This window comes from Mauremys mutica, chromosome 10 (assembly GCF_020497125.1).
Source record: "Mauremys mutica isolate MM-2020 ecotype Southern chromosome 10, ASM2049712v1, whole genome shotgun sequence".
Classification (NCBI taxonomy): Eukaryota; Metazoa; Chordata; order Testudines; family Geoemydidae; genus Mauremys; species Mauremys mutica.
The window spans coordinates 48,677,688-48,701,447 of record NC_059081.1 but is presented as its reverse complement, the minus strand read 5'-3'; the positions used below and the strand labels follow the sequence as shown (position 1 = coordinate 48,701,447).

Sequence of the window (23,760 nt, the reverse complement as noted above, 5' to 3'; positions counted from 1 at the left end):
CAGGGATGCAGTTTTAGTTAAACTGTAATACAAAATCTGTTGACTCAAAAGCCTACCTCTTTGACTTTGCTGTAATAAAAGGCTGCTGACCACTGGGAACACTGAAAATGTCAATTTTAAAATTGTATGTATATGTATACTAAAAAGGCGAGTAATAATTTTATAGCTGTTTCTCTATCCCTATGTATTTTGTGATTGATTTCTGAGAGCAATGAGTGCCTCATAAAGTGTATACATTCGGAGTGGCAGGCTAACAGCTGCATCAGTGATTTTTTTATTTCTACAAATGTCCGAAAAGCTTTTTATTTCACTTGTCTTAGCTGCTGGCTTAGCAAAATTTGTTATCTACATTTTACTCTTAGCTCCTGTCTACAGTGAAGGTCAAATCCTGCTCACTTTACCCATGTCAGCAGTCCCATGGAGGTCAGCAGCACTACTCACTTGGGTAAAGCAAAAAGAGACTTAGACACAAGTAGAACATCCACCTGGATAGGCTTCACTCTGCTACAAAACTAGAGGGGCAGGATGATTTTGTAGCTATGGCACAGGACTGTGCATTAGGAGCTATCAGTTCTAATTCCAACTCAGCCTCTGACTTCCTGTGTAACTTTGGGCAATTCACTCTGGGTTTGTCTACATGGTGCATTACTGTGCAGATGGCTTTGCTTATGTTCCGCTACTGCTTCTCAGTGCTCATGACAATTGGTAGCTGAAGGTCAATATGGATCACTAATAGTCTGTGCAGGCTGTGTGGAAAATTCTGCAAGACTTAGCATGATGCTGGATGTGGGCTGAATTATGTAGGAGTACGCCGCTCTGCTCAAGCAGTATGAGTCAACTGGCGACCCAGACCTGGCCAACCACTTAATCGAAACTTTGAGCTGTGCTCACTGAGCCAGAGGGGAGGAAAAGATCAAGACCAAGAACCTGGACTGTACACGTCCCAGCCAGAAATGCTGGAGTTTACTTTTTTACTTTGAAGTAGCCCAGCAATCACTGACACCAGGCTGATCATCTGTGAGTACTAACCAAATAGCCAATCACCTGCTTCACATGGGAAAGATACCTCTGGAGAAAGAAATGAAGAGTCAAGTCCAGAGCGAGTGGAGGATCTTCCACAGGCAGCACAAATCCAGAGCTGGACAGAGTGCTGCATAACATCAAGTCTGGCACCACTGCCGGCTAAGACAACATCCTTCCAGAGTTCCTGAAACCTCTTGACCCATGCCCCCATTCTTGGCTGGCTCAATTCTTCACATGGGTCACCAATGAAGGAAGACTGCCAAAAGACTGCCAAAAATCTGGCACATGTCAAAAGTCATTGGCCTCCCAAAACCTGGTAAAGACCCAAACCAGGCCTCAAGCTACCACCCGATATTGCTGCTTTCTGTGTTTCTCAAGGTTCTAGAGTGCCTCATTTTACAGTGAATAACACCAGAGGTGGAGAATATTTTTAATGTCAAGCAAGCAGGCTCTCAACAAAGTTGAAGCAAATGCAACTAAGTACTTGGGCTAATAACATTAATTGAAAATGGTTTTCAAAGAAATCTGAAAATGGTTGCTATTTTCTGTGACCTCACTGCAGCATACGTGGTGCACAGATCTACTTGTTTAAATATGAAGAGTCCTCCAACCATGGCTTACTGATGCCATCAAACTGATATTCTAAGACAGACGGTTCAGGATGCATGATGGCGAGAAAAGAAGTGCTTTGATAAAAACAGATGAGCGGGTTACCCCAAGGGTCTGTTCTAGCCACCACCTTGTTCAATCTATACATCAGTGACCTGCCACCAACCCAGTCATCTATGCAAACAATATCTGCTGCAGGCTACAGGCTTACACTTTCTATGAGCTGGAGAGTACCCTGAGTCACAAAGCTGCAAAGCTGGCCGACTACTTCAAGACATGGCGTCTTCAGCCTAGCACCAGCAAGACAGTCTCTAGAACATTTCACCTCCACCATGCCAACACTAAGAGGGAATTAAACATCACAATGAATGGCCAGAGGCTGAAGCATGAAGTGTAGCCAGTTTACTTAGGCGTGACCCACGACCAAACACTGACATATAAAAGCCAGCTGAGCAAGATAGCAGCAAACGTCAAGACAGGCAACAACCTTCTCAGCAAACTCGCAGGTTCCTCATGGGGAGTGGATGCTCCAACCCTAAGGACTCAGCCCTTGCCATCTCGCACTCAAGAGCAGAATACTGTGTGCCAGTATAGAGTCAGGCAGCACACATCAAACTTGTTGATGTGCAACTCAGTGAATCATCACAGGAACTCTCCTACCAACTCATCTTCTATGGCTTCCAATTCTGAGCCACATTGCTCCCTTACATCAGGACGGAGATTGCAGCAGGCAAGCTGCTTGAGAAGGTACATGCCAACCCACACTTGCTATTGTCTTTTTGCCCACCAGTTACACATCTTCCATCACAACAGCCACTGTGGTCGAGGCTGCCATGCCAGAATGTGACAGCGGAGTCCGTGTGGTGGTAACACTGGTGCTTAATATCAACAACCAATAAATTCCTCTTCACAGACCCTTCTGCTCACCCGCCCAGCTTCAACCTGCCATGTCATCTGTGGGCCCTTCTTAACCAATTCAGGACTGGGCAAGGCCTCTGTGCAGCCACCCAGCACCGTTGGGATCTTTGGCGCAGATCAAACAATGACACACATTATCGAGGTGTGCCCACTAACCAAATTTAGTGGTGGGCTCTGAGAACCCCACTTGGCTGCTAAGAATGCTATTGCTTTGCTTGGAGAATATGCAAATGCTAAATAAATTAGTGTGCACCACCTGAGGTATAAATTACAGTGTGCACAAGCATGTTGTACACTAAGAAACTTTTGCTGCATGCCAACAGGGACCCTGTGGGCCAGAGAGCGTATGACATGCCAGTGTGCACTAGAATTTACATCCCACTGGTGTACACTAGTGCACTGTGTAGACAAGCCTTTAGAAACTGATTAAATGAATCACCTTCAGCTGACCCTGGATCAAGACCTTACATTAAATCAAGGCCTCTGTGTGTCCGTTCCCAATTTGTAAAATAGGGATTACAATACTTTTCTGTTGCATGAGCATATTGTGAGGATTTATTTATTAATGGCTAGGAAGTGGTTACAAAATGTTGGATGGAAGCTGCTGTAGCTATTATTTTACATACCATGATATACTCTACTCTCTTCATAATCCAACATCCAAGATTGGTCCAATACATTTGGGTGAAATACTGGCCCCTTTGGAGTCAATAGTAAAATTGCCATTCACTTCAGCAGGTCCACAAGTTCACCCATTCAGATTAACATCCTGATCCTGCATTTCTTGGGCACCAAAAATTCCCACCGATGTTAATGGGAATTTTGAATATGCAAGGAATGCAGGATGAGGCTGCTAGACTGCACACGTCATTGGGGGTGGGTTCCTGTCTTGTTATACAAGTACAAGCTTTAAAGCATTATGCATATATTGCATATGTGATTATGTATATAGAATCACAAGGAGGAAGTTATCATGAGAAGAATTAATCTCCAAGTGCAAAGTATAGGTCCGAACCAGACAGAGGATGTTTCAGATGCTACATTTTGTTATAATGAATAGAAGTCTAATGACATAACATATAGTCTGTTTTCTTTAGTACATGTACATATTTTCCTTGCTTTCCGTATTCAGTACAAAATAATTGTAGTCTATTTTATCAGACTATTACAAAAGCAATTTTCTTTCTTACAGGTGAATCTTTTTTTCCTGTTGAATATTGTTCGAGTTCTGATAACCAAGCTCAAAGTCACACACCAGGCAGAATCCAATCTATATATGAAAGCTGTGAGAGCTACACTCATTCTAGTGCCACTTCTTGGCATTGAATTTGTGCTGTTTCCATGGCGACCAGAAGGCCGTATTGCTGAAGAAGTATATGACTACGTGATGCATATCCTTACGCATTATCAAGTAAGAAGCTTTAAGTAGCACTTGTTCCCTTGAGCTAGACAGTACTTGCAATATGACTGCAAATAAATGAATGACAAAGGCAAATTAACTAATTTCTAAAACTTTTTTATAAAACAAACTTCTGCTTATTAATAACCTTATATTTCTCATTTCATTTAGATTAATCCTTTAAAAGGAATAAAATGTCATGCTAGAGTGCTGCCCAATAGACCATCTGTATTATTAGTAATAATCCACTGAGTTTAGATCTGAAATGCATTTTTTCCCTTTGCTCTCTCGAGTTTTATTAGGTGTATGTGTGTGTATATAGATCTATATATACATAGGTAGAGATAGATATAGTCTTGTATTTTAATAAATCTGTATGTATTGAAAAAATCAAGAGAAAACTTTTTATTTTGCAGGGTCTGTTGGTGGCTACAATTTTCTGCTTTTTTAATGGAGAGGTACAGTAACTGATTTCAATTTATTTCCTGTTCTTTTCACTTTCTTAATTTTCATTTAGGGTTAAAGGAAATCGTTTTTTTGTTGTGGTTTTTTTAAATCTACCACCCCCTATTTGTGATCCCAATAACAAATGTAAAATTGTAAATAGAAATTTAAATTTATACTTCTACATTTTAAAAGAAGTAAGAATGTCAGCAATAAAGTATTCGAGAATAACTTACCTAGCAAGACCTGAATTTAGGCTTCAGTGTTGCCTCTAAAATATTTAATGACATTCTTAAGGGTTTAAACCTATTAGGTGTTGAGCAATCTAAAATTTCCTTGATTTCAGAAGTAATTAATGGCACTCAGCACTTTGCAGGTTGGTATCCATATAACAATAACAGCAGTGCTATGTGAGAAAAAAAAATTCAGTACTGAAGAATAAAATCATAAATTCCTAGTGGACATGTATTCTCATCCAAGAAGCTACCAAACTGTCATCATTGTGTCAGCCTTACCCCCTTGAATTGGTCCTTCGAGGTCAGGAATGAGGCACACTTGTGGGACAGAACTGGAAAAATTGTGCTGTTACTTTCTAGGAAATAACTGGCCTGTAATTAGGTTGAGCTCTCCATCCCTGGGACTGTTAATGTGGTACCTTCATGAATACTAACTTCACTGTATGAAATAGAGGTCAAAGGTCAGCTCTTTTGGTGGTGTTTCAGATTTTTTATTTTTAGGAGCAGAACTCTGGGCTTATGTTTTGCAGTCGGCCTTTTCAGCACAAGTGGAAAAAAATATTCAAGCCCATGGCTTTGTAAACTTTGTATATTTGGGCCATCAAAAAGTTTTCGTTGCTTCAGTCGGACCTCCATTCTTCTGGGAGTCCAATCCTGCCCTTCAGGTGACTACTGAGCAGACATGCCAAACCCACAAAAAAAATGCAAAAATTTGTTTTTGGCTAAATTAGCTTGGTTTTGGGTTAATTGGCTTGTGAGTTGCTTGTTAGCTAGTTTTTGGTTTGTAGCTTGTTTGGCTTGTAGTTTGTTGCTTGTTGCTTCTTTTTTTGATCGGTTCAGGGCAAGCAGGGGAAAGAGTCAGGGGTGCACAGCGGGCCTGCCACCATCCCAGACTGCACGCTTGGGGGGATCTAGTCACATAGAGTATTGGGGTTCTCAGGGATTGGCTTGTTTTGGCCTTGTTTTGAAATGGGATTCGTTTGATTTTTAGCTTATTTTGAAAGCCGGGGTGCTTATTTACTGCGTGAAAGTTGGCAATTGTGCTACTGAGGGCACATACTTGCTCCTTCTGAAGTCAAAGGACTGTGCCCTAAATCTTCAGTGGGCTAAGGACCTGACCCTGCATCACAGAAGTTAATGGAGCTTTGCCATCAGTTTTGTTTTCACTAGGAAAATAAAGCAATTTGCTATTTTTCCCATAGTTGTATCAGGGAGACAGTTACTGATCCATCTGGTACCTATTTCTACATAACTGCTTATTCCCACACATAGTTCAATTACAGTATATGTGAGTAAGCAGATGTGTGGGAGTAAGAGTATGTAGGATTGGGCCTTTAGGTATTTTTTAGGGCTGTCAAGTGATTTAAAAAATTAATCACAATTAATTGCACTGTTAAACAATAATAGAATACCATTTATTTAAATATTTATGGATGTTTTCTACATTTTCAAATATATTGATTTCAGTTACAACACAGAATACAAAGTATTCAGTGATCACTTTATATTTATTTTTATTACAAGTATTTGCACTGTAAAAAACTAAATGAAATAGTATTTTTCAATTCATCTAATACAAGTACTGTAGTGTAATCTCTTTATCATGAAAGTTGAACTTACAAAAGTAGAATTATGTACAAAAAACTGCATGCGAAAATTAAACAATGTAAAATTTTAGAGTCTACAAGTCCACTCAGTCCTACTTCTTGTTAAGCCAATTGCTCAGATAAACAAGTTTGTTTACATTTTCAGGAGATAATGCTGCCTGCTTCTTGTTTACAATGTCAGCTGAAATTGAAAACAGGCCTTCTTGTGGCACTGTTGTAGCCAGTGTCAAAAGAAATTTACATGCCGGATGCGCTAAAGATTCATATGTCCCTTCATGCTTCAACCACCATTCCAGGGGACATGCATCTATACTGATGACAGATTCTGCTTGATAACAATCCACAGCCATGCAGATTGACATATGTTCCTTTTTATTATCTTGAGTCAGATGCCACCAGCAGAAGGTTGATTTTCTTTTCTGGTGGTTCGGGTTCTGTAGTTTCCACATCGGGGTATTGCTCTTTTAAGACTTCTGAAAGCATGCTCCACACCTTGTCCCTCTTAGATTTTGGAAGGCACTTCAGATTCTTAAATCTTGGGTCGAGTGCTATAGCTATCTTTAGAAATCTCACATTGGTACCTTCTTTGCGTTTTGTCAAATCTGCAGTGAAAGTGTTCTTAAAATGAACAAAATGTGCTGGGTCATCATCCGAGACTTCTACGAGATTAAATATATGGCAGAATATGGGTAAAACAGAGCAGGGGACATACAATTCTCCCCCAAGGAGTTCAGTCACAAATTAAATTAATGCATTATTTTTTTAATGAGCATCATCAGCATGGAAGCATGTCCTCTGGAATGGTGGCCAAAGCATGAAGGGGCAGACGAATGTTTAGTATATCTGGCACATAAATACCTTGCAATGCCGGTTACAAAAGTGCCATGCAAATGCCTGTTCTCACTTTCTGGTGACATTGTAAATAAGAAGAGGGCAGCATTATTTCCTGTAAATGTAAACAAACCTTTTTGTCTTAGTGCTTGGCTGAACAAGAAGTAGGACTGAGCAGATTTGCAGGCTCAGAAGTTTTACATTGTTTTGTTTTTGAGTGTTGTTATGTAACAAAAAAATCGACATTTGTAAGTTGCACTTGCATGACAAAGAGATTGCACTACAGTACTTGTATGAAGTGAATTGAAAAATACTATTTCTTTTGTTTATAATTTTTACAGTGCAAATATTTGTAATCAAAGATAATATACACTTTGATTTCAATTGCACAGAATACACAGAATACAATATATATGAAAATGTGGAAAAACATTCAAAATATTTTGGATTTTAATTGGCATTTTATTGTTTACCAGTGCAATTAAAACTGCGATTAATCGCAATTAATTTTTTGAATCATGATTAATTTTTTTGAGTTAATCACGTGAGTTAACTGTGATTAATCGACTGCTCTCGTATTTTTATTAGGCATTTTAAGAATGTATGAGAAACAGATAAATCATTTGACTAATAGAGAAGCATTGACTCAAATGCACACCCAAAATCTGAACTAAGCAAAACTTGAACTGCAAGTTTCTTATGGTTTGGATAAGTTTCTCTCGCCATTATTTTTTGAGCTGGTCAGAACATTTTTGACCAAATTATGTTGTGCCAAAATATGCTGTTTTGCTGAATCTGAAACATTTTGCAGACACATACCACTTTTGAGGAAATCTCTGTTCAGGAGTGAGAGACACACTCATAGTTGTTTAACGCACTGCCCTGGCATGTGGTAGACCATAGTACAAGTCCCTGCTCCTCTGCCTGTTTCAGTGAAGAGTTTTTCATCACAGATTATTCTGAATCTGATTGGATCACCTCTTTACATCACTGTGCTCTAATCACTGCCCCTCTCCTGCCCTCTTCCATTGAAAAGATTGGGTTTTGATCTGAAAATGGATAATTTGACAGAATTACATTTTTGTGCAAACATTTGAATGATTTTCGTTTTGTTCTACTGTGAAACAAGAACAAAATGGATGCAAAATGGAATTGCTGTCCTTTGATCAGCTATAATTATTTTTAATTTATGTGCACCTCTTAACAATGTTTCCATTCCACTGCAGAACAAAATCAAATCTACTTGTGATTTTAAATTTAAAACTTGCTCTATTAGCATTAGTAATCAATTATTTATTCTATTAGGGTTCCAATATTATGAATTTATAATCTATTATTTGGCCGTATTCTCTCCTGAGCCAGAGCTCTGTTCAGTGTCAGGGAGTTGGGCAGCTGTCTGTTATACCACTAATTTAGCATCCTTAATGGGCCTTACGTTGCTGGAGGATCAGTGTAACAAAGCTTAGCCCTGCCGTGCCCTCTACAAGCAGATGTACTAGTGGGGAGTTCCCCTCCAACAAGGGAATTTTCTTCTGGGCATTTGTGGACAGATTACAGCCACTTAGCATCACCTGAATCACATAAAAGGGCCATAAATCATCTTGACATCTGGCCCACAATCTTTAATCTTAGCTGATATTTGTCCATTTACATCACATTGTGCAGAATCTTATGTTTTAAACATTGTTTCCTATCGTCTTTAGGTCTTCCAGTGGCACTATTCTACTTTTTTTCAGCTGGCTATAATTTCATTAAATCTTGCTATAAAAAGGATAGTATAGTAAGGTATAACGAATCAAGGGGGGGGAGAGGGTTCAAAAATCTGCACTCAACGAATGTTCTCTTGGTCTCTTACTAGATTCTGCTGCAGACATGACATTCTGCAGACATAACTCATAATCTTCTGTCCTTAAGGGCCTCTGTTATAACAGTCTTTAACTTGATATGTCTTATCTACGATATGTCCCTTTAACATCACTTGACATAGCAACACCTCAATATAATTTAAAGAATGCTAGGCATCCTAGAGAAGTGGCAACATGCATGTGCAGTTTGTGTAGCTATAGGGAATAACAGTGAATAAGGAATCTGCATCTCCTGCGAATTTCTTTATTATTAATGGCATGTGGATTTTCCATTCCTTTGGGCAATGGAAAAGTCTTTACAGTAAAGACTGAAGTATAAGAATTGTTCACAAGCAATAACTTTTCTTTATCCATATGCCGGGGTTTCCCAACTGCTGTGGACAATAGCATCACTTTACCAGCAGGAAACTGCTATATCAGACACTCAGATACATGCTCTAACATAGAGCGTAGCATGGTCTGCAATCACAGTGGGTGTTTGGAGCAGCCCAAGCTTCAGTGGGCCTGATACAGACCTCATTGAAGTCAGTGGAAAAATTCCTATTGATTTCAGTGAATTTTGGATTAAACCACTAGTTTGGTTAGGGCATATTCAGTTGAACAGGAGACTGGCAGGAGCATTGCGCCAACAGCCAGCACAGAAGGACATCTTTAAACTAGAGAGAAAAGCAAGAGCCATACAGACAGATGGGACACATGTATTAGTGACCAGGAACTATGGCCATGACTATATATACTTTGCAATATGAGCTTATTTTAGGATTTTTTTTACTGTGTTATTTGCATGTAAGAGAGTGAGCCCACTGTCTGCTAAAACTATTTAGAATTGTTCAAAGCTGAGAAAAGGACGATAAAGCCCTTTGACCACTCTGTATGTATCTTTTGTTAAAGGAGCATAATCTGGGGAAAACTTTGCTGCTGCATTGATTAGCCATCTGCTGTGCAGTTCCTAGCTGTTGGATTAGACATGTTAGATGAGACTGCAGGAAAGCCAGAAATAATGGATAGGTAAACAGCAGTGAATTACAAGAATAGTCGGGTAGTGAGATGTTGATTTAACAGTAACAGAGGGGCTATTAAAAAGACTTGTCTTAGTGTAGAAAGAAATACCATGAGAATATGTTGCAGTCTGGAGGTGTGGGGAGGGAGAAGAAGATAAAAAGAAAGTGAGAGCACCATATTGAAACACCAAATATAAGCAATGATTGTAGACAATACATCACACTACAACTCTGAACAACTGCTTTGTTCTTAAAAAATATTATTGATTTGTATTGCAATAGTGTCAAAGATGTTACAAACTTAGTTCCTGCCCCAACAAGTTTACAATCTAATTGAAGAGAAGGTTTAACAAGTGTGACAAACAGGAAGGAAGGTGGAAAAGAGGATGAGGGTACTGATGGTCTTGTGATTAAAACACTAGTCCAGAACTAAGATTATCCATTCTGGATCAGTTCCTAGCTCGGCCATAGAATTCCCTAATTTCTCTTTCCCGTCTCTTAGTCTGTATCTGCATAGTTAAGGGAGATGTGCAACCAGTGTTGTGGTTTTCTCTCTTATTTATAAGTATATATAATACCTGGTGGAAAACAGGAAGCCAGTAGAAATATTCAAAGTGTGGGGTGGCATGGTCAAAGCAGCTGAGCAGATAAGTTTTGTATGGATTATAAAATGCATTCTAAAGCTTCCCTCTCAGAAGGGGAGATATTTTAAAACATTCTTCTGCCTCATAGCTCCACCTGATTGAAGTGGGTTCACCACTGCAAAAAATTAAGGCTGCACACCAGCCTTAATCCATGTGCGGAATTCCCTTTGCCAGGAACTGGAACTGCATACAGAGACTGAGAAGAATATATGATCTTTTGTGTAGCAAGAGCAAGGTGACTAAAATGGATTAGATGGTGTCTCAGATGGGAGAAGAAAAATACTAGCTTTCTTCTTAACGCTTTCCATACTTCTCCACTCCCCAAAGTATATTTTATTTGTCAGCATACTGGGGAATAGGAAACTCTCTTTTTAACTGAGGTTTTGATAGCAGACTACAGGAAGTCTAAATGTTGTGTCTGTGCTGTTCTATTGGTATTTATTTATCATAATTAAAGCCGGAGAGAAATTAGACAAAATAAGCCACTGTGTTAGAAAATGTAAAGTAAGCAAACAAAAACCTCTAGACATAAGGAAAGCTGAATGGAAGATGTTGCCCTATAATAGTAATTTGTTAACAGACACTGATCCATCTGCAAATGTTGGTTTATATTCCAAATGGATGTACAGCAATAAATCTGACAACATAAAAATTAAGGGCACGATTTTCCCATGTGGCTGGTGATTTGAGCGCTAACTTGAGGCACATCGGTCCTGTGTCAAGACAACTTCACCTCAGTATTTTATGAAAATCAGGCTCATCACAAGTTGTAACCCATAATTATTAGTTTGAAAATTTTGGCAAAAGGAAATGAATAGTTAAACTGTTGCCATTACATTAAATGCTAATCAGACAGGACCAGATCTTTAACACATGGTATCCTTTTTAGTGCCCATTGTTAACAGCTGCAAATAACTCTGACAGAACTTAGCACTTAGGCGCCCGGTATTTTGCTTGTGTAAAAAAGGAAGCTAGGATGTAGATGAGAAGAAATTCAGGTTGATAGGGCTAAAATTCGCTCTCTCCTGAAACTACAGAGTGAATGTTCACTTTGGTCCATAATATAGTTAAGTGGTAGGACTAATACATAATCCCTGATGCTTAAACATAAAGTGAGACTTTCCATAAATTTGATTTTCCTACAAGCAGCTGTTCCAGCATTCTGATCAAAAATGCTAACTTGGCCTCCTTCCCTCAAAAACTAATTCCATGTGAATTTCATTAACACAGCACTTTAGTAAATCCAGTCTTCCTGTTGCACAGGTGTTTTGCCATATTGTATGAGAGGAAACCAATGAAATACATAACATCCTCACAATGAAGCATGTAAACAAACTGATGCTGTTGTGTTCTTTGGCTATTCTATTAAATTTATTTTTAACCAGGGTAAGAACATGTGCTGAAACTACCTTGCCATTAGTTTTATGAAGGCTTGATCACAAATAAGAGAAGACTTGTTGGACCAGACCCTCAGCTGGTGTAAATTGGACTTCAATGGAGTTATATCAACTGAGGTTGCTGAGGATCTCACCACATTAATCATGAATACAGATAACCATTGGCTAACCACATTAAGGTTGAGTCAGTGTGTGAAAATTTAAACTTCTGTGGCCCATGGTATAAAATAGCCTAGTCTCTGGCGCTATAAATCCAAAATCTTTCAGGAGTACTGAATGTATTAAAAATGTTATATTAGTGTGGGTTTACCAAAAATATAGCCTAATTCAATTTGTATTTCTTTCATAATAGTCCATGATTTTGATGCTATATACTAATTTTTAAGGCCAGCACATAGGCATCTTTCCAGGTAATTTATACACATTTTTTTTTCCCTCTTCCTTTCATGGAATAGGTCCAAGCTGTTTTGAGAAGGCACTGGAATCAGTACAGAATCCAATTTGAGCACAGCTTCACTCACTCAGATGCTATGCGCACAGCTTCCTACACGGTATCATCCATCAGTGATGTTCAGGGCTACAGCTTCAATCACGATTTCATGAATGAACATTTAAATGGGAAAAGCTACCATGACATGGAGAATATGGTTTTAAAAGCTGAAAAGCTGTATGGTTGACTGCAGAAATGCTGTATTGCCTGCATTCTAGTCCTAATAGCTCATGAACTTGGCGTTTGAGTTAATGACTTCGTGGCCAGAAGATTTTTACCTCACTGGGGACATGTTTTTCCTGAATGATGCAAACTTAAGACAATGCATTTCTCATGTGTATATACATATGCACATATATGTTCATACATAGATATAAGTACATATATAAAGAACCAGACTTTGCCTCTTCCGTTTCTACTGTGTAGACCAAGTTGGCAATTATTTTGTATGCAGGGACTCAATGAAGGATTTCTTATTTTCTTGAAAGTTTGTGTAAAGACTGTGTTGTATTGAAAGCCATTTCATTTACCTGCAAGAACTCATCCTGTAAATACTGTCTTAATCATAATATATTTGCTAAATTCAGCCAGTACAGACAACCTAAAAAAGTGATTAAGATTGAACTCAGTCAGGAAAGACAGATGGTTGAAGATAATCGAGTCTGAGATGTTTATATGTATCTGGCTCATTTGTTGCCACTATTTTAAACCAGGCATATTGTAAAGGCATCCAGATGCCAAGGCCCGAAATCTGAGGTATGAAACCCCAGCTGCTTCTATTCTGCAATGTAATATTTTACAAGATGTTTTTAATTATTTTGGTATACAGACAGCCTGATCCTGCCACTAATGACGTAAATGGAAGTTTCTTATTGACTTTAATGGGAGCAGGACCAGTGAGATCCTGATCTGGAAAAGCTGATAAGCCCATCTTTATCTTTGACTTTGATGGAACTTAAACTAGTGCTTAAGCTGTTTGAAAAAGTCAAGCAGGATTGCTGACTTGGAGCAAGATTGCATACATGTAAAAAAAAAAATGTCCTTGCCACATGCCTGATACCTGTCTCCTTAGTTTATCAGGCAAAACAAATCCCATTGGTATAGTGGCAGTTTTGGCTGAGAAAGGCATGCAAGATTGGATGGCATGCAAATAAATATTATCATAGAGCCAGCTTCTTTAGCCTAGTCTAGAGTAATAAGACAAGATGGTTTGGGGCATTTTCCAGTGGTTTTTGGAAAACTTATCAAGTCTGTCTTATGAAAATCTTTTAAAGCCTTCCTGAAGTGCCTTGTTTGGAAAATTCAGTATTATTTTGTGGTGATTGATTGTATAAGACTTGAATCTGTTAAGGTCTTAAAAAATATGTCTTTAAAGATAGCATTGTATGTGTGTTTTTAAATGTTTTATGTTTTAAACAAATAGTGTATTTTCAATACAAAGGAAGAAAAATCGAAAGGGGGGGCACATGATAAGAGGTTACTTTAGTTCTCAAAAAGTCTTATTCAAAAGTATTTTTAAGGCCGGATAAAGTGAAAGAAATGGATGAAAAAAATCTAGTACTGTGGATGGTAGCATATTGCCATGCAAACGTATTTCTGATTTATTAAAACCAATACCAGAGGCTTAAAAAATACTTTTTCAGAACACTTCAGTGTTAAAGGCTTATTAGTGAATATGAAAAATTTTAGCCTTTAAGGGTGATATGTCATTAGTCTTCTAAGAGACTTCAATAGACAGCTAATTAGCCAGCCATCATAGGGCTAATCAGTTTGAGATTTCATAAGAATGTGAATAGTTTTTGTCTTCATCACAGCAGTTTGCAACTTTATGTATATGTTTAAACCTTCTATTGGCTGGTGATTGAATTTAGAAGAAAAGCCTTTTGTCGGTGGATTAATAGTAATCATAATAAGCTAGAATCTCAGTTGCCCAGATCAAAAGGTCTGTGCTGATAGTGGATAGTCTGACCAAAAATGTATGAGGGTCACTCATCGGTTGTGCTTGTACCAGTGCCAGAAATCAGATGTCACAGTGTCATTGTGTGAATGCCAGCTGCTTACAAATGTCCTTACTGACCAAGTTGCTTGAACAACAATTTAAAAAAATTTACTCTAGCTGAAACCCCAGCAGACTTTTATGCATGGGACCAGAGCCAGAGCTGCTGTAAATCATATGGCTCTCTTGAAGTCAAGGAAGCTACGCTAGCTTACACCAGTGGAGGATCTGGCCCATACTGTCCATGTGTCTTCCAAGCAGCCGTTACAGACTTAAAGCATTTTATACAGTTTGATCAGCTGCGTAATTCAAAAATACCTGGCCAGACTAACATGATTAACCCATAAAGGGCAGCCAGTGTAATCTCGAAGAGTTAAATTCTAAGGGCCTAATGTTCCCGTTAGATGATGCAGCTCTACTGATTTTACTGAGGTTTTTTACCTCTTAGCAGAGAGGCATATTGGCTGCTCGTAGCTCCATTAGGGAAGCTGTAGATTGGGAAGGTGTGGGGGAGAATGAGATCCACAGCTTCTAGTACAAGAGCTGTCCTAACAGTTCAGGGTGACAGGCCCAATGTAGTGCCATGTATGCTCTTAGAAAAGAAACAGCATGCAGCCCCAGCAAGGGCAGGTGAGAAACAATCCTCTGTGGCCATAGTGTGCCAAATGGTGTGGTAGCTACATTTTGTCCCTAAGCATGAGGTAGACCTTCTTGCATATGGCTGTTGTATTAGAGAATAAGTTCCCTACACCCTCTTCTTACAATGCCCCTCTCACATACCCAGGGAGCCAAGTACATGGTCTAAATGCTCCTTTATCAGAATAAATTTGAATTAAATCCTTACACAGATTTCTCACATGGTCTTTTTTATATATACTTTGTACTGTGTTTGGGGCAAACACTGGTGTAGTTACTATTTGTGCTCTGAAGGAATCTAAATTTTTTTAAGAGTTCTTTTAACTCTTTTCATGCTTTTACCAGGCAAGCATTTCATAGTAACTGTAGTTTGCTGTTAGTATGTTATTCAGTGAGGATTTGCAGACTTAAAGAGGGTTGGGAGACTACCTGTCTTGTTTAGGATCTCACTTTGTATTTGGTAGCTGTAATACTAAGATATTAGTTTTATATGTTTATGGATAGTACTTCAAATGAGAGAGAAAGTGTCTATTTTTATGCTACTGCTGTCAGTTAATAAAATGCCACAATGAAGTTAGGTCATGCTCACTGCTAGGTGCTCACTTGATTCCACTTTATAAAAGGTTAATTTACTAATTGTTTTGTCATTCATTATTTGTCAAGGTGATGATCTGTTAGAGTATTTGGCTGAACACATGCTAACACATATCCTCCTTTGTTACCATTTCATGTCATAAAAGAGTCATGCTAGAAATCAAGCAATTTTCAAAACTATTGTACAATGTAAATAAGATTAATGGACTATAGCAGTGTATTTATTGCTTATAAAGTAAGAACAAAATGAAAAAATATGAAATTATTTTTGGTCTTATTTTCACTGTTCCTATGAAACATTCATTTTAATTGTTAACAAACAAAGTATTAATTTTCTGATCAATAAAACATTATTATGCTTATTCAGTGCTTAGAGGTTTTACATATAAAAGTCATGATTTCTATTTATTACAATAGTGATAAAGGTGAGCAAATGCTCAGGCTTTTTACTCCTTCCTAACTATGTATGCAAAGTAATCTGACTCTAGGGAAATAGGTATAAAATTGTTAGTAGCACTGCATAACGCTGGAGTATTTTTTAATATTCTGCAGATTACGGTCTCCTGTAGCTTCTGATGCCATACAGGCAGACTCTCCTGGACCCACTGGAGTGACAGAGTCGGTGATTTCAATGAACAAGTTTCCAATAGCTGCACTATTAATGGCTGTCTTCTTGTCACCCTTACGTCTGAATCTGCCTTTGATTAAATCCTGTATATAAATAGTCAATTGCTAATATTATTCGGCTAGAGTGTTTTCTCCACAAACATAATGCATCTGCAGAGTCCAGGCCATCTGTGAATCTGCCTAACAACTTTCCTCTTTCACTAACAGTGCAATAGCAAATCTCACCGTGTTGTAAAATACATGTTTATTTTTGCAGCATATTCTGTAAGCAAATGAGTAGAAAAGGAGCTGGGAAATATGTTTTGCAGCTATGATTGATGATCACATAATAACCCAGATATGTTTTAATTATGATAAATTATGGGCTTTGAACTCTAAAGAACATCTGTCTTCTGTTTGAAGAGATGCCTGACAGTACAACATTGCTGAACTAATGTGAAATAGTTTCCCTTTGACAACTTATTTAATTTTGTCAGTTGAAGAGCAAAGGCCATAGCATTTTTTATAATAAAATAGACCGAGGCAGTCAGTGACACAGCTGTTTTAGACAAAGAGGCATGTGCCATAGTACACAAGAAATACCAGGTGTGACATAGTGCAGTCTATATGGTTTTATAAAAATTTAATAATAAATGAATATAATGTAACTGAGATATGCTTCATGCAAAAGGTCTCTTGTAAGGTATCATTACAAAGCTTATAAACTACTGAGTGTAATCATCCTATTTGCATAAATGTATCACTCTTGTATCTGAAACTAGAAATATGAACTATAACTCTGAGGGCCTATTGTAATTATGTAAAGTGTGGGCCATTAATGGTGGTTTGGAATCTTATTGTCTGCAGAGGGTGTGTTTTAACTGTAAGTCTTCCTGTATACCTGTGTGCTGGCAAGTGGGTAATGAAGTCTTGCAGTGACATGTGATCATGTCACCTGAACTGGAATCCATCTTTAACCTGGTGTCTTTCCATTGAGGAAGGGGTGGGAACTCACAGAGGGACAAAAGGATTCCCGCCTTATGCAAAAGATATATAAAGGGGTGGAAGAGAACAAAGAGGCAGGAGAGCCATCATGAAGAATCCCCCAGCTGCCACCTGAGCTGGAACAAGAGCTGTACCAGGGGAAAGAATTGTGCCCAGGCCTGGAAGGTGTCCGGTCTGAGGAAAAAACTTACTGAAGCATCTCTGAGGGTGAGATTATCTGTATTCAGTTTGATTAGACATAGATTGCGCATTTGATTTTATTTTGCTTGGTGACTTACTTTGTTCTGTCTGTTACTACTTGGAACCACTTAAATCCTACTTTCTGTATTTAATAAAAACACTTTTTACTTAACTCAGAGTATGTATTAATACCTGGGGGAGCAAACAACTGTGCCTATCTCTCTATCAGTGTTCTAGAGGGCGAACAATTTATGAGTTTACCCTGCATAAGCTCTATACCCTGCATAAGCTGGATTTATTTGGGTTTAGACCCCATTGGGAGTTGGGCATCTGAGTGCTAAAGACAAGCACACTTCTGTGAGCTGTTTTCAGGTAAACCTGCAGCTTTGGGGCAAGTAATTCAGACCCTGGGTCTGTGTTGGAGCAGACAGGGTGCTGGAGTCCTGAGCTGGCAGGGAAAACAGGAGCGGAGGTAGTCTTGGCACATCAGTTGGCAGCTCCCAGCAGGGTTTCTGTGATCCAACCCATCACAGCAGGTATGTTAAAATATTTAAGCCAAAATTTTAGGAACGGGGTAGCAATTGCACAGTGATAAGAGGTTTCAGATTGGTAGCCATGTTAGTCTGTATCAGCAAAGAGAACGAGGAGTCTTTGTGGCACCTTAGAGACTAACAAATTTATTTGGGCATAAGCTTTCATGGGCTAGAACCCACTTAATTGGATGCATGTAGTGGAAAATACAGTAGGAAGATACACATACATAGAGAACATGAAAAAAATGGGTGTTGCCATACCAACGCAAACGAGACTAATCAATTAAGGTGGGCTATTATCAGCAAGCGAAAAAGAACTTTTGCAGTGATAATCAGGATGGCCCATTTCCAACAGTTGACAAGAAGGTGTGAATTACAGTAGGGGGAAAGATAGCATGGGGAAATAGTTTTTACTTTGTGTAATGACCCATCCTCTCCCAGTCTTTATTCAAGCCTAATTTAATGGCGTCCAGTTTGCAAATTAATTCCAATTCTGCAGTTTCTCGTTAGAGACTGTTTTTGAAGGTTTTTTTGTTGGAGAATTGCGACGTTTAGATCTGTAATTGAGTGACCAGTTTGCCGACTGGTTTTGGAATGTTATAATTCTTGACGTCTGATTTGTGTCCATTTATTCTTTTGCATAGATAAGTGATAAGAGTGATCAAAGGAGCAACTTAAAAGACTCCAGTTCAGCAAGGTACTAAAGCACGTGGTTAACTTTAAGCATGGGCGTAGTCCTTTGAAGTAATTTAAGGAGTTCCACAGCTCGTCCCCTTGAAGTCCACAATGCTGCTATGACAAATTATACCAACTGATGCTCTAGCCCCATGTGACCATTCACATGGTTAAGTACCTTGCTGAATTGGAGCCTAAAGCAATGATAGTAGTTAACATCAACTACCCACATATAAAGCGGTCAACTATAATATCAGAGAAGCAATTTCTTGACATCTTCAACAATTGTTTCCTGGAAGAGGTATTAATATGAGCAGACAAGTCAATGAAAGGAACGGGAATTATGGCTTACAAAATCTAAGATGGAAATTAGGTTGGCTAATGGGGAATTGAAAGAGCAATTAGCCAAAGATATAAAAATAAATACCAAGACATTGTTTACATAGGTTGTAAATGGAGTGCATGCCAAAGAATTAGTGTGTTCATCGGCCCTCCTGAGGGATCAGTTAAAGGGGATAAAGTTGCAAAGAAGCTTTCTTCATAATAGTCTTCAGCACAGAGGATGGTGGGAAAATACCTAAGCCACAGCTACTCTTTTTCATCTACTTAAAAACATAGAACAGTTAAAGATTCAGGGATGAAAAAAAGCAGGGGCTGAAATTAATTGACAAATCAAACAAGGGCAAGTTGCCAGGCCTGGATGAAGTACATCCAAGAGTTCTGAAGGAATTTAAAAATAAAGAGACTAAACTGATAAAAAATATTCAAACTCGCATTAAAATCAGTTATGGTACCAGAGATCTGGAGGGTAAAGTGCTAGAAGGGGTCCTAGGCATTACTGACTAGTAGGCTTGTTTTACTTTGGTACCAGTTAATTGGCCAGAACCTTAAAACACTTGGCTAAACAGGATATGATAGCCAACACACAGTGCAATTTCTTGAAAGGCAAACCAACCCTTTTCTGTCTAATATATATATTTACATCAGTCAACAAAGTAGTAGATAAAGGAAAAACAAGTAAATATTTATTTGAGCTTTCAGAAAGCCTTTGAAAATACCACTCACAAAAGGCTAAAGTGCTGTCATGGATTAGAAATTTACAGTAAGAGACCAAACAAAGAGTAGGAATAAATTGTTAATTTTCAACACGGTAGTATCTACTGGCTCGGATTAAAAGTGGGTGAAGAGTGACATAGCACAGCAGTTCTCAACTGGAAGTCTGCGGCCCTGGAGGTTTTTTTTTAGCATGTTGAGAGGGTCCTCCTCAAGAAAAAGGTTGAGAACCCCAACAATGGTTTGCCTAGAGAAGACAACGAGGAATTCCAGAGAGCTCAAACAAAGCTTGGTGAATGGCAGCATGATGGGAGATGACCCTGGATGTTTACAAATGCCAGGTAATGCACGTGGGAAAGGAATAATTTGAACTACACATACAGATTTCTGAGTTTTAAATTGACTGTAAATATTAAAGAGCAAAGACTTGGGCAACATTGTGGACACCACAATGAAAAAAAAATCTGGTCAATATGTTGGAGTGGTCATAAAAAACTAATGTAAGCAGTATATTGAAATAAATGGATCACAGTTCTGATACAGTATGACAGCTCCTGTGTGCCAGTCGCTCACAAATGGGAGTGCTCAAGCTATAAGGCAGAGTCTATAATGCCCTGTAACATTGTGTTTCAACTCATTCCTTTCTGAACATAGCCATAAACCACACCCAAAATCCAAATATTTAGATTCCAGATGAACTGAATGTGCACAACACTTAAAGAGGTATCAGCACCTTGGAGGATTTGTCCTGTAAACAGCATCTGATTAAATAGCTCATGGGAGTTCATACCCATCTGGAGGAATTTATCTTCTGCAAAAATTAAATAGTGTTGATCTTTCTAACTGTCTTAAGACATTCATTGAAGGGTGTGTAATCTTGCAATGCAGTACTGAGCTCTAAATGTGTATTTCTTTATCCCAGAAGTTAGTTTACAAAGGGTCCTATGTAATGCTGCTATTTATCTGCAAGCATTTTCACTTTTTCATGACAGGTGATACTCACACCATTCAGTCGTTAGAAAGTTAAGAGCAAAAACCTCATGAAATACTGAACTGATAACAGAGGCCAAAAAAATCAACAAGCCAGGCAATTCACTGTTGAAGCTGACATTCTCACTGTAATAGGACCTGCTACCTCTTAGGGTTGAGTCCAAATCATAGGTGATTAGGCATTCACTATTTGCTGCACAGCAGATGGAGCTGAGGTTAAAATTCCTGCCATAATCATGAAATTCCTTGCTTTTGTTGGCTTGTGGCAACCTTTCTTTTGTTCCAGTTCTCCACTGCAAGAGCTTTGTATCAGATACCATATGAAAGTGGAAGCAGAGGTATTTTTGCTCATGTCTTTGAGCCCCTACTCAATTCATCAGGATGTGCGGCATTTATCATTAGAACGACTGGGACACTCTCTCATTTTAATTTCAAAGATGAGCGCAAGTTACTAACAGACACCTAAACTGGTACAACCAGAAAGAGTGTTCAGTTTATGTTTCCCATAATAAACTATTTGTTAACTCACAAAACTAAAGCATCGGGAACCTTATTTCCATTCACATCTAAACATTACGAATCAAGAACACTGAATTTAGATAGGTTTTGTTTTTTAAGAAGTCAAGAATCATAATGCTGTCTAGGTCCCAGTATTCCTGCTGTTTATTCCATTAAGAACTAGTTTAACTATCTTTATATTTTTTCCTCTGCCTTAATGTAACAATAGAATATGAATACTGAGCAGTTATACTACACTTGTCAGATGTAGCACTCCAAATTCTCTAGAAACATTGGTAAGCATTAGTATGCCAGTGTAAACATGGGGATACTGAGGTATAGACCGGGAGTTCTCAACCTTTTTCTTGCTGAGGACCCTCTCAACATGCTAGAAAAACTCCAGGGCCCAGCAGGGGAGGAGGCAGACATAGGCAGTTTGACTTCTATGGTGGGGGAGGGGGGCTGCAAGGGCCAGCAGGGCTCAGGCCAACTCAGCACAGCCGGGTCCAAGGAGAGAACGCCACCTCCACCCCCCCAACTCACCTCAGCAGGCCACCCATCTGTCTGGGTTGGAGGAGAGGGGAGGGGGGTGCAACCAAAAACTATAACTCAAATGGGGAACTCAGCTCAAAAAGTTTGAAAACTGCTCAGGGTGCAGGCAGGGGGTAGCTAGGGGCTGTGTGCGGGCAGGGGAGTAGCTCAGGGTGAGGGGAGTAGCTCAGGGTGCAGGCAGGGGGTAGCTAGGGGCTGTGTGCGGGCAGGGGAGTAGCTCAGGGTGCAGGCAGGGGGTAGCTAGGGGCTGTGTGCGGGCAGGGGAGTAGCTCAGGGTGCAGGGAGGGGGTAGCTAGGGGCTGTGTGCAGACGGGAGTAGCTCAGGGTGCAGGCAGGGGAGTTAGGGGCTGTGTGGGGGCAGGGGAGAGGGTAGGGAGGGGGTAGCCAGGGAATGCGCGGGCAGGGGGGTAGCTCAGGGAAAACAATAGTTAGGGACTGTGTGCCAGGAGGGATCCCCCTGTGGCAGTTGCTCCTTGAGGGCTCTGCTGGCCCCAGAGCTGGGTCCCTCCACCCAGGTGTGAGCAGTCAAAGAGGGCTGGGAGCTGAGGAGCGCCTGTATCTGGGCACCAGCAGCAAATGGGGGAATGCCACAGCTGCCCACTCCATGGCCCCAGCTGCCAGAGGAGCAGCTGCCCCACACTGCCAGGCTCTGGCTTCCCACCTGCAACCTGACCAGAGGGCTGGGCCTGAGAGGAGATAGGGGAGAAGAGGCAGTGTGGGGGCGGTGGAGCTGTCCCCAGATGCTCCACTCTGGGTAAGGCACTGCAGTCTGAGGGGCAACACTCTTATGCCCCCCAACTCTGCCCATGGACTCAGGGCTTCTTCCTGCAGGGAATGCCGGGGCTCAGGGCTTCAGTCCTGCACAGCTCACAGCTTTGTTGCGGGCGGGGGGAACACTGGGGCTCTCAGCTTCAGCCCCCTGCCACTCCCAGCTTCAGACCTACTGGGGAGTGCTGGGGCTCAGGGCACTGGGTTTCAGCTGCGGAGCTCTGCCCCGCCCCCGGCTCCCTTCCCCCCTGAAAGGGCTCACAGTCCCCCAGGGAGCAGCAGACCCTCGGTTGAGAACCTCTGATATAGACAACTTAAGTGACTTACCCAACTTTTCACAGCAAGTTAATGGCCAAACAAGGAACTTTCTCCTGACTTCCATTCCAGAGCCCTAATGAGTAGACTACATTTGTCTTCTAGCTTTTTCTGTGAAAATAGCTATACTCCCTGGGCCAAATCATCAGCTGGTACAAATGGCACAACTACATTTCAGTTAACAAGGAGAGAAAGCTATGCCAGTGAAGGCTCTGGCCCAATGTGTTTATCTAATTCAGGCAACTACAGATATCAGTTGCTAGGTAGTGATATTACCAAAGCTGAATCCAAGACAACAAATCAATATTGATAGATTTTAATTCTGGAGGGGATCTTGTTATCTGTAAAATAATTTTACAGTCCAATTCACAATATACAATAGAGGCCATTAACAAGCAGAGCTGGTCATAAATTTGAATGAAAAATAGAGGAGAAAAAAAATCCCTCTATATTTTTCATGGAAAATTGTTTCTACTTTTCAACCAGTTCTATTGCTAATCAATATTTGTGTGCCCTTATTACAAAGTTCTAGCAGACACTTCCTATTCTAAATCTAGGAGGAAAAAAACTTTGATAATCTTACATAGCTCTGAGGAGCATAATTATTGACAAATACTGACGTTTTAATAGCAGCCACTCTACTCTGAAACAATTTAGTGTAACTTTGTGTTATCAAATATCCCCATCATGATACTCCTACATACGGCTTCAAAATTTCCCTCACCAGTTTTACATTATAATTAAAAAACAAAAAAGTGGAAGCCACCCAAAAAACCCCAAATGTAACACACTAGTATCCTGTCGCCTATCGGTCCATGTATGTAACTTACAATGCCAAATTTCGCAAGTAGTAGCAACAATAGGGGAAGCTCAAGAAGAAAGAAAACAATAGTGA

The 23,760-nt window shown here is 39.7% G+C and overlaps 1 protein-coding gene across 1 annotated transcript in view; it reads left to right on the top strand.

The window, feature by feature from the left end:
* CALCRL (calcitonin receptor like receptor) overlaps positions 1-12,874 on the top strand; it is a 98,787-nt gene extending 85,913 nt beyond the window's left edge. Inside the window, exons 12-14 of the mRNA XM_045033133.1 lie at positions 3,743-3,961; positions 4,366-4,407; positions 12,430-12,874. Of these exons, the coding sequence (XP_044889068.1) occupies positions 3,743-3,961; positions 4,366-4,407; positions 12,430-12,651 (483 nt within the window). The 3' untranslated portion in view covers positions 12,652-12,874. The remainder of the gene's footprint in view (positions 1-3,742; positions 3,962-4,365; positions 4,408-12,429) is intronic.
* The last annotated feature ends 10,886 nt before the right edge of the window (positions 12,875-23,760 follow it).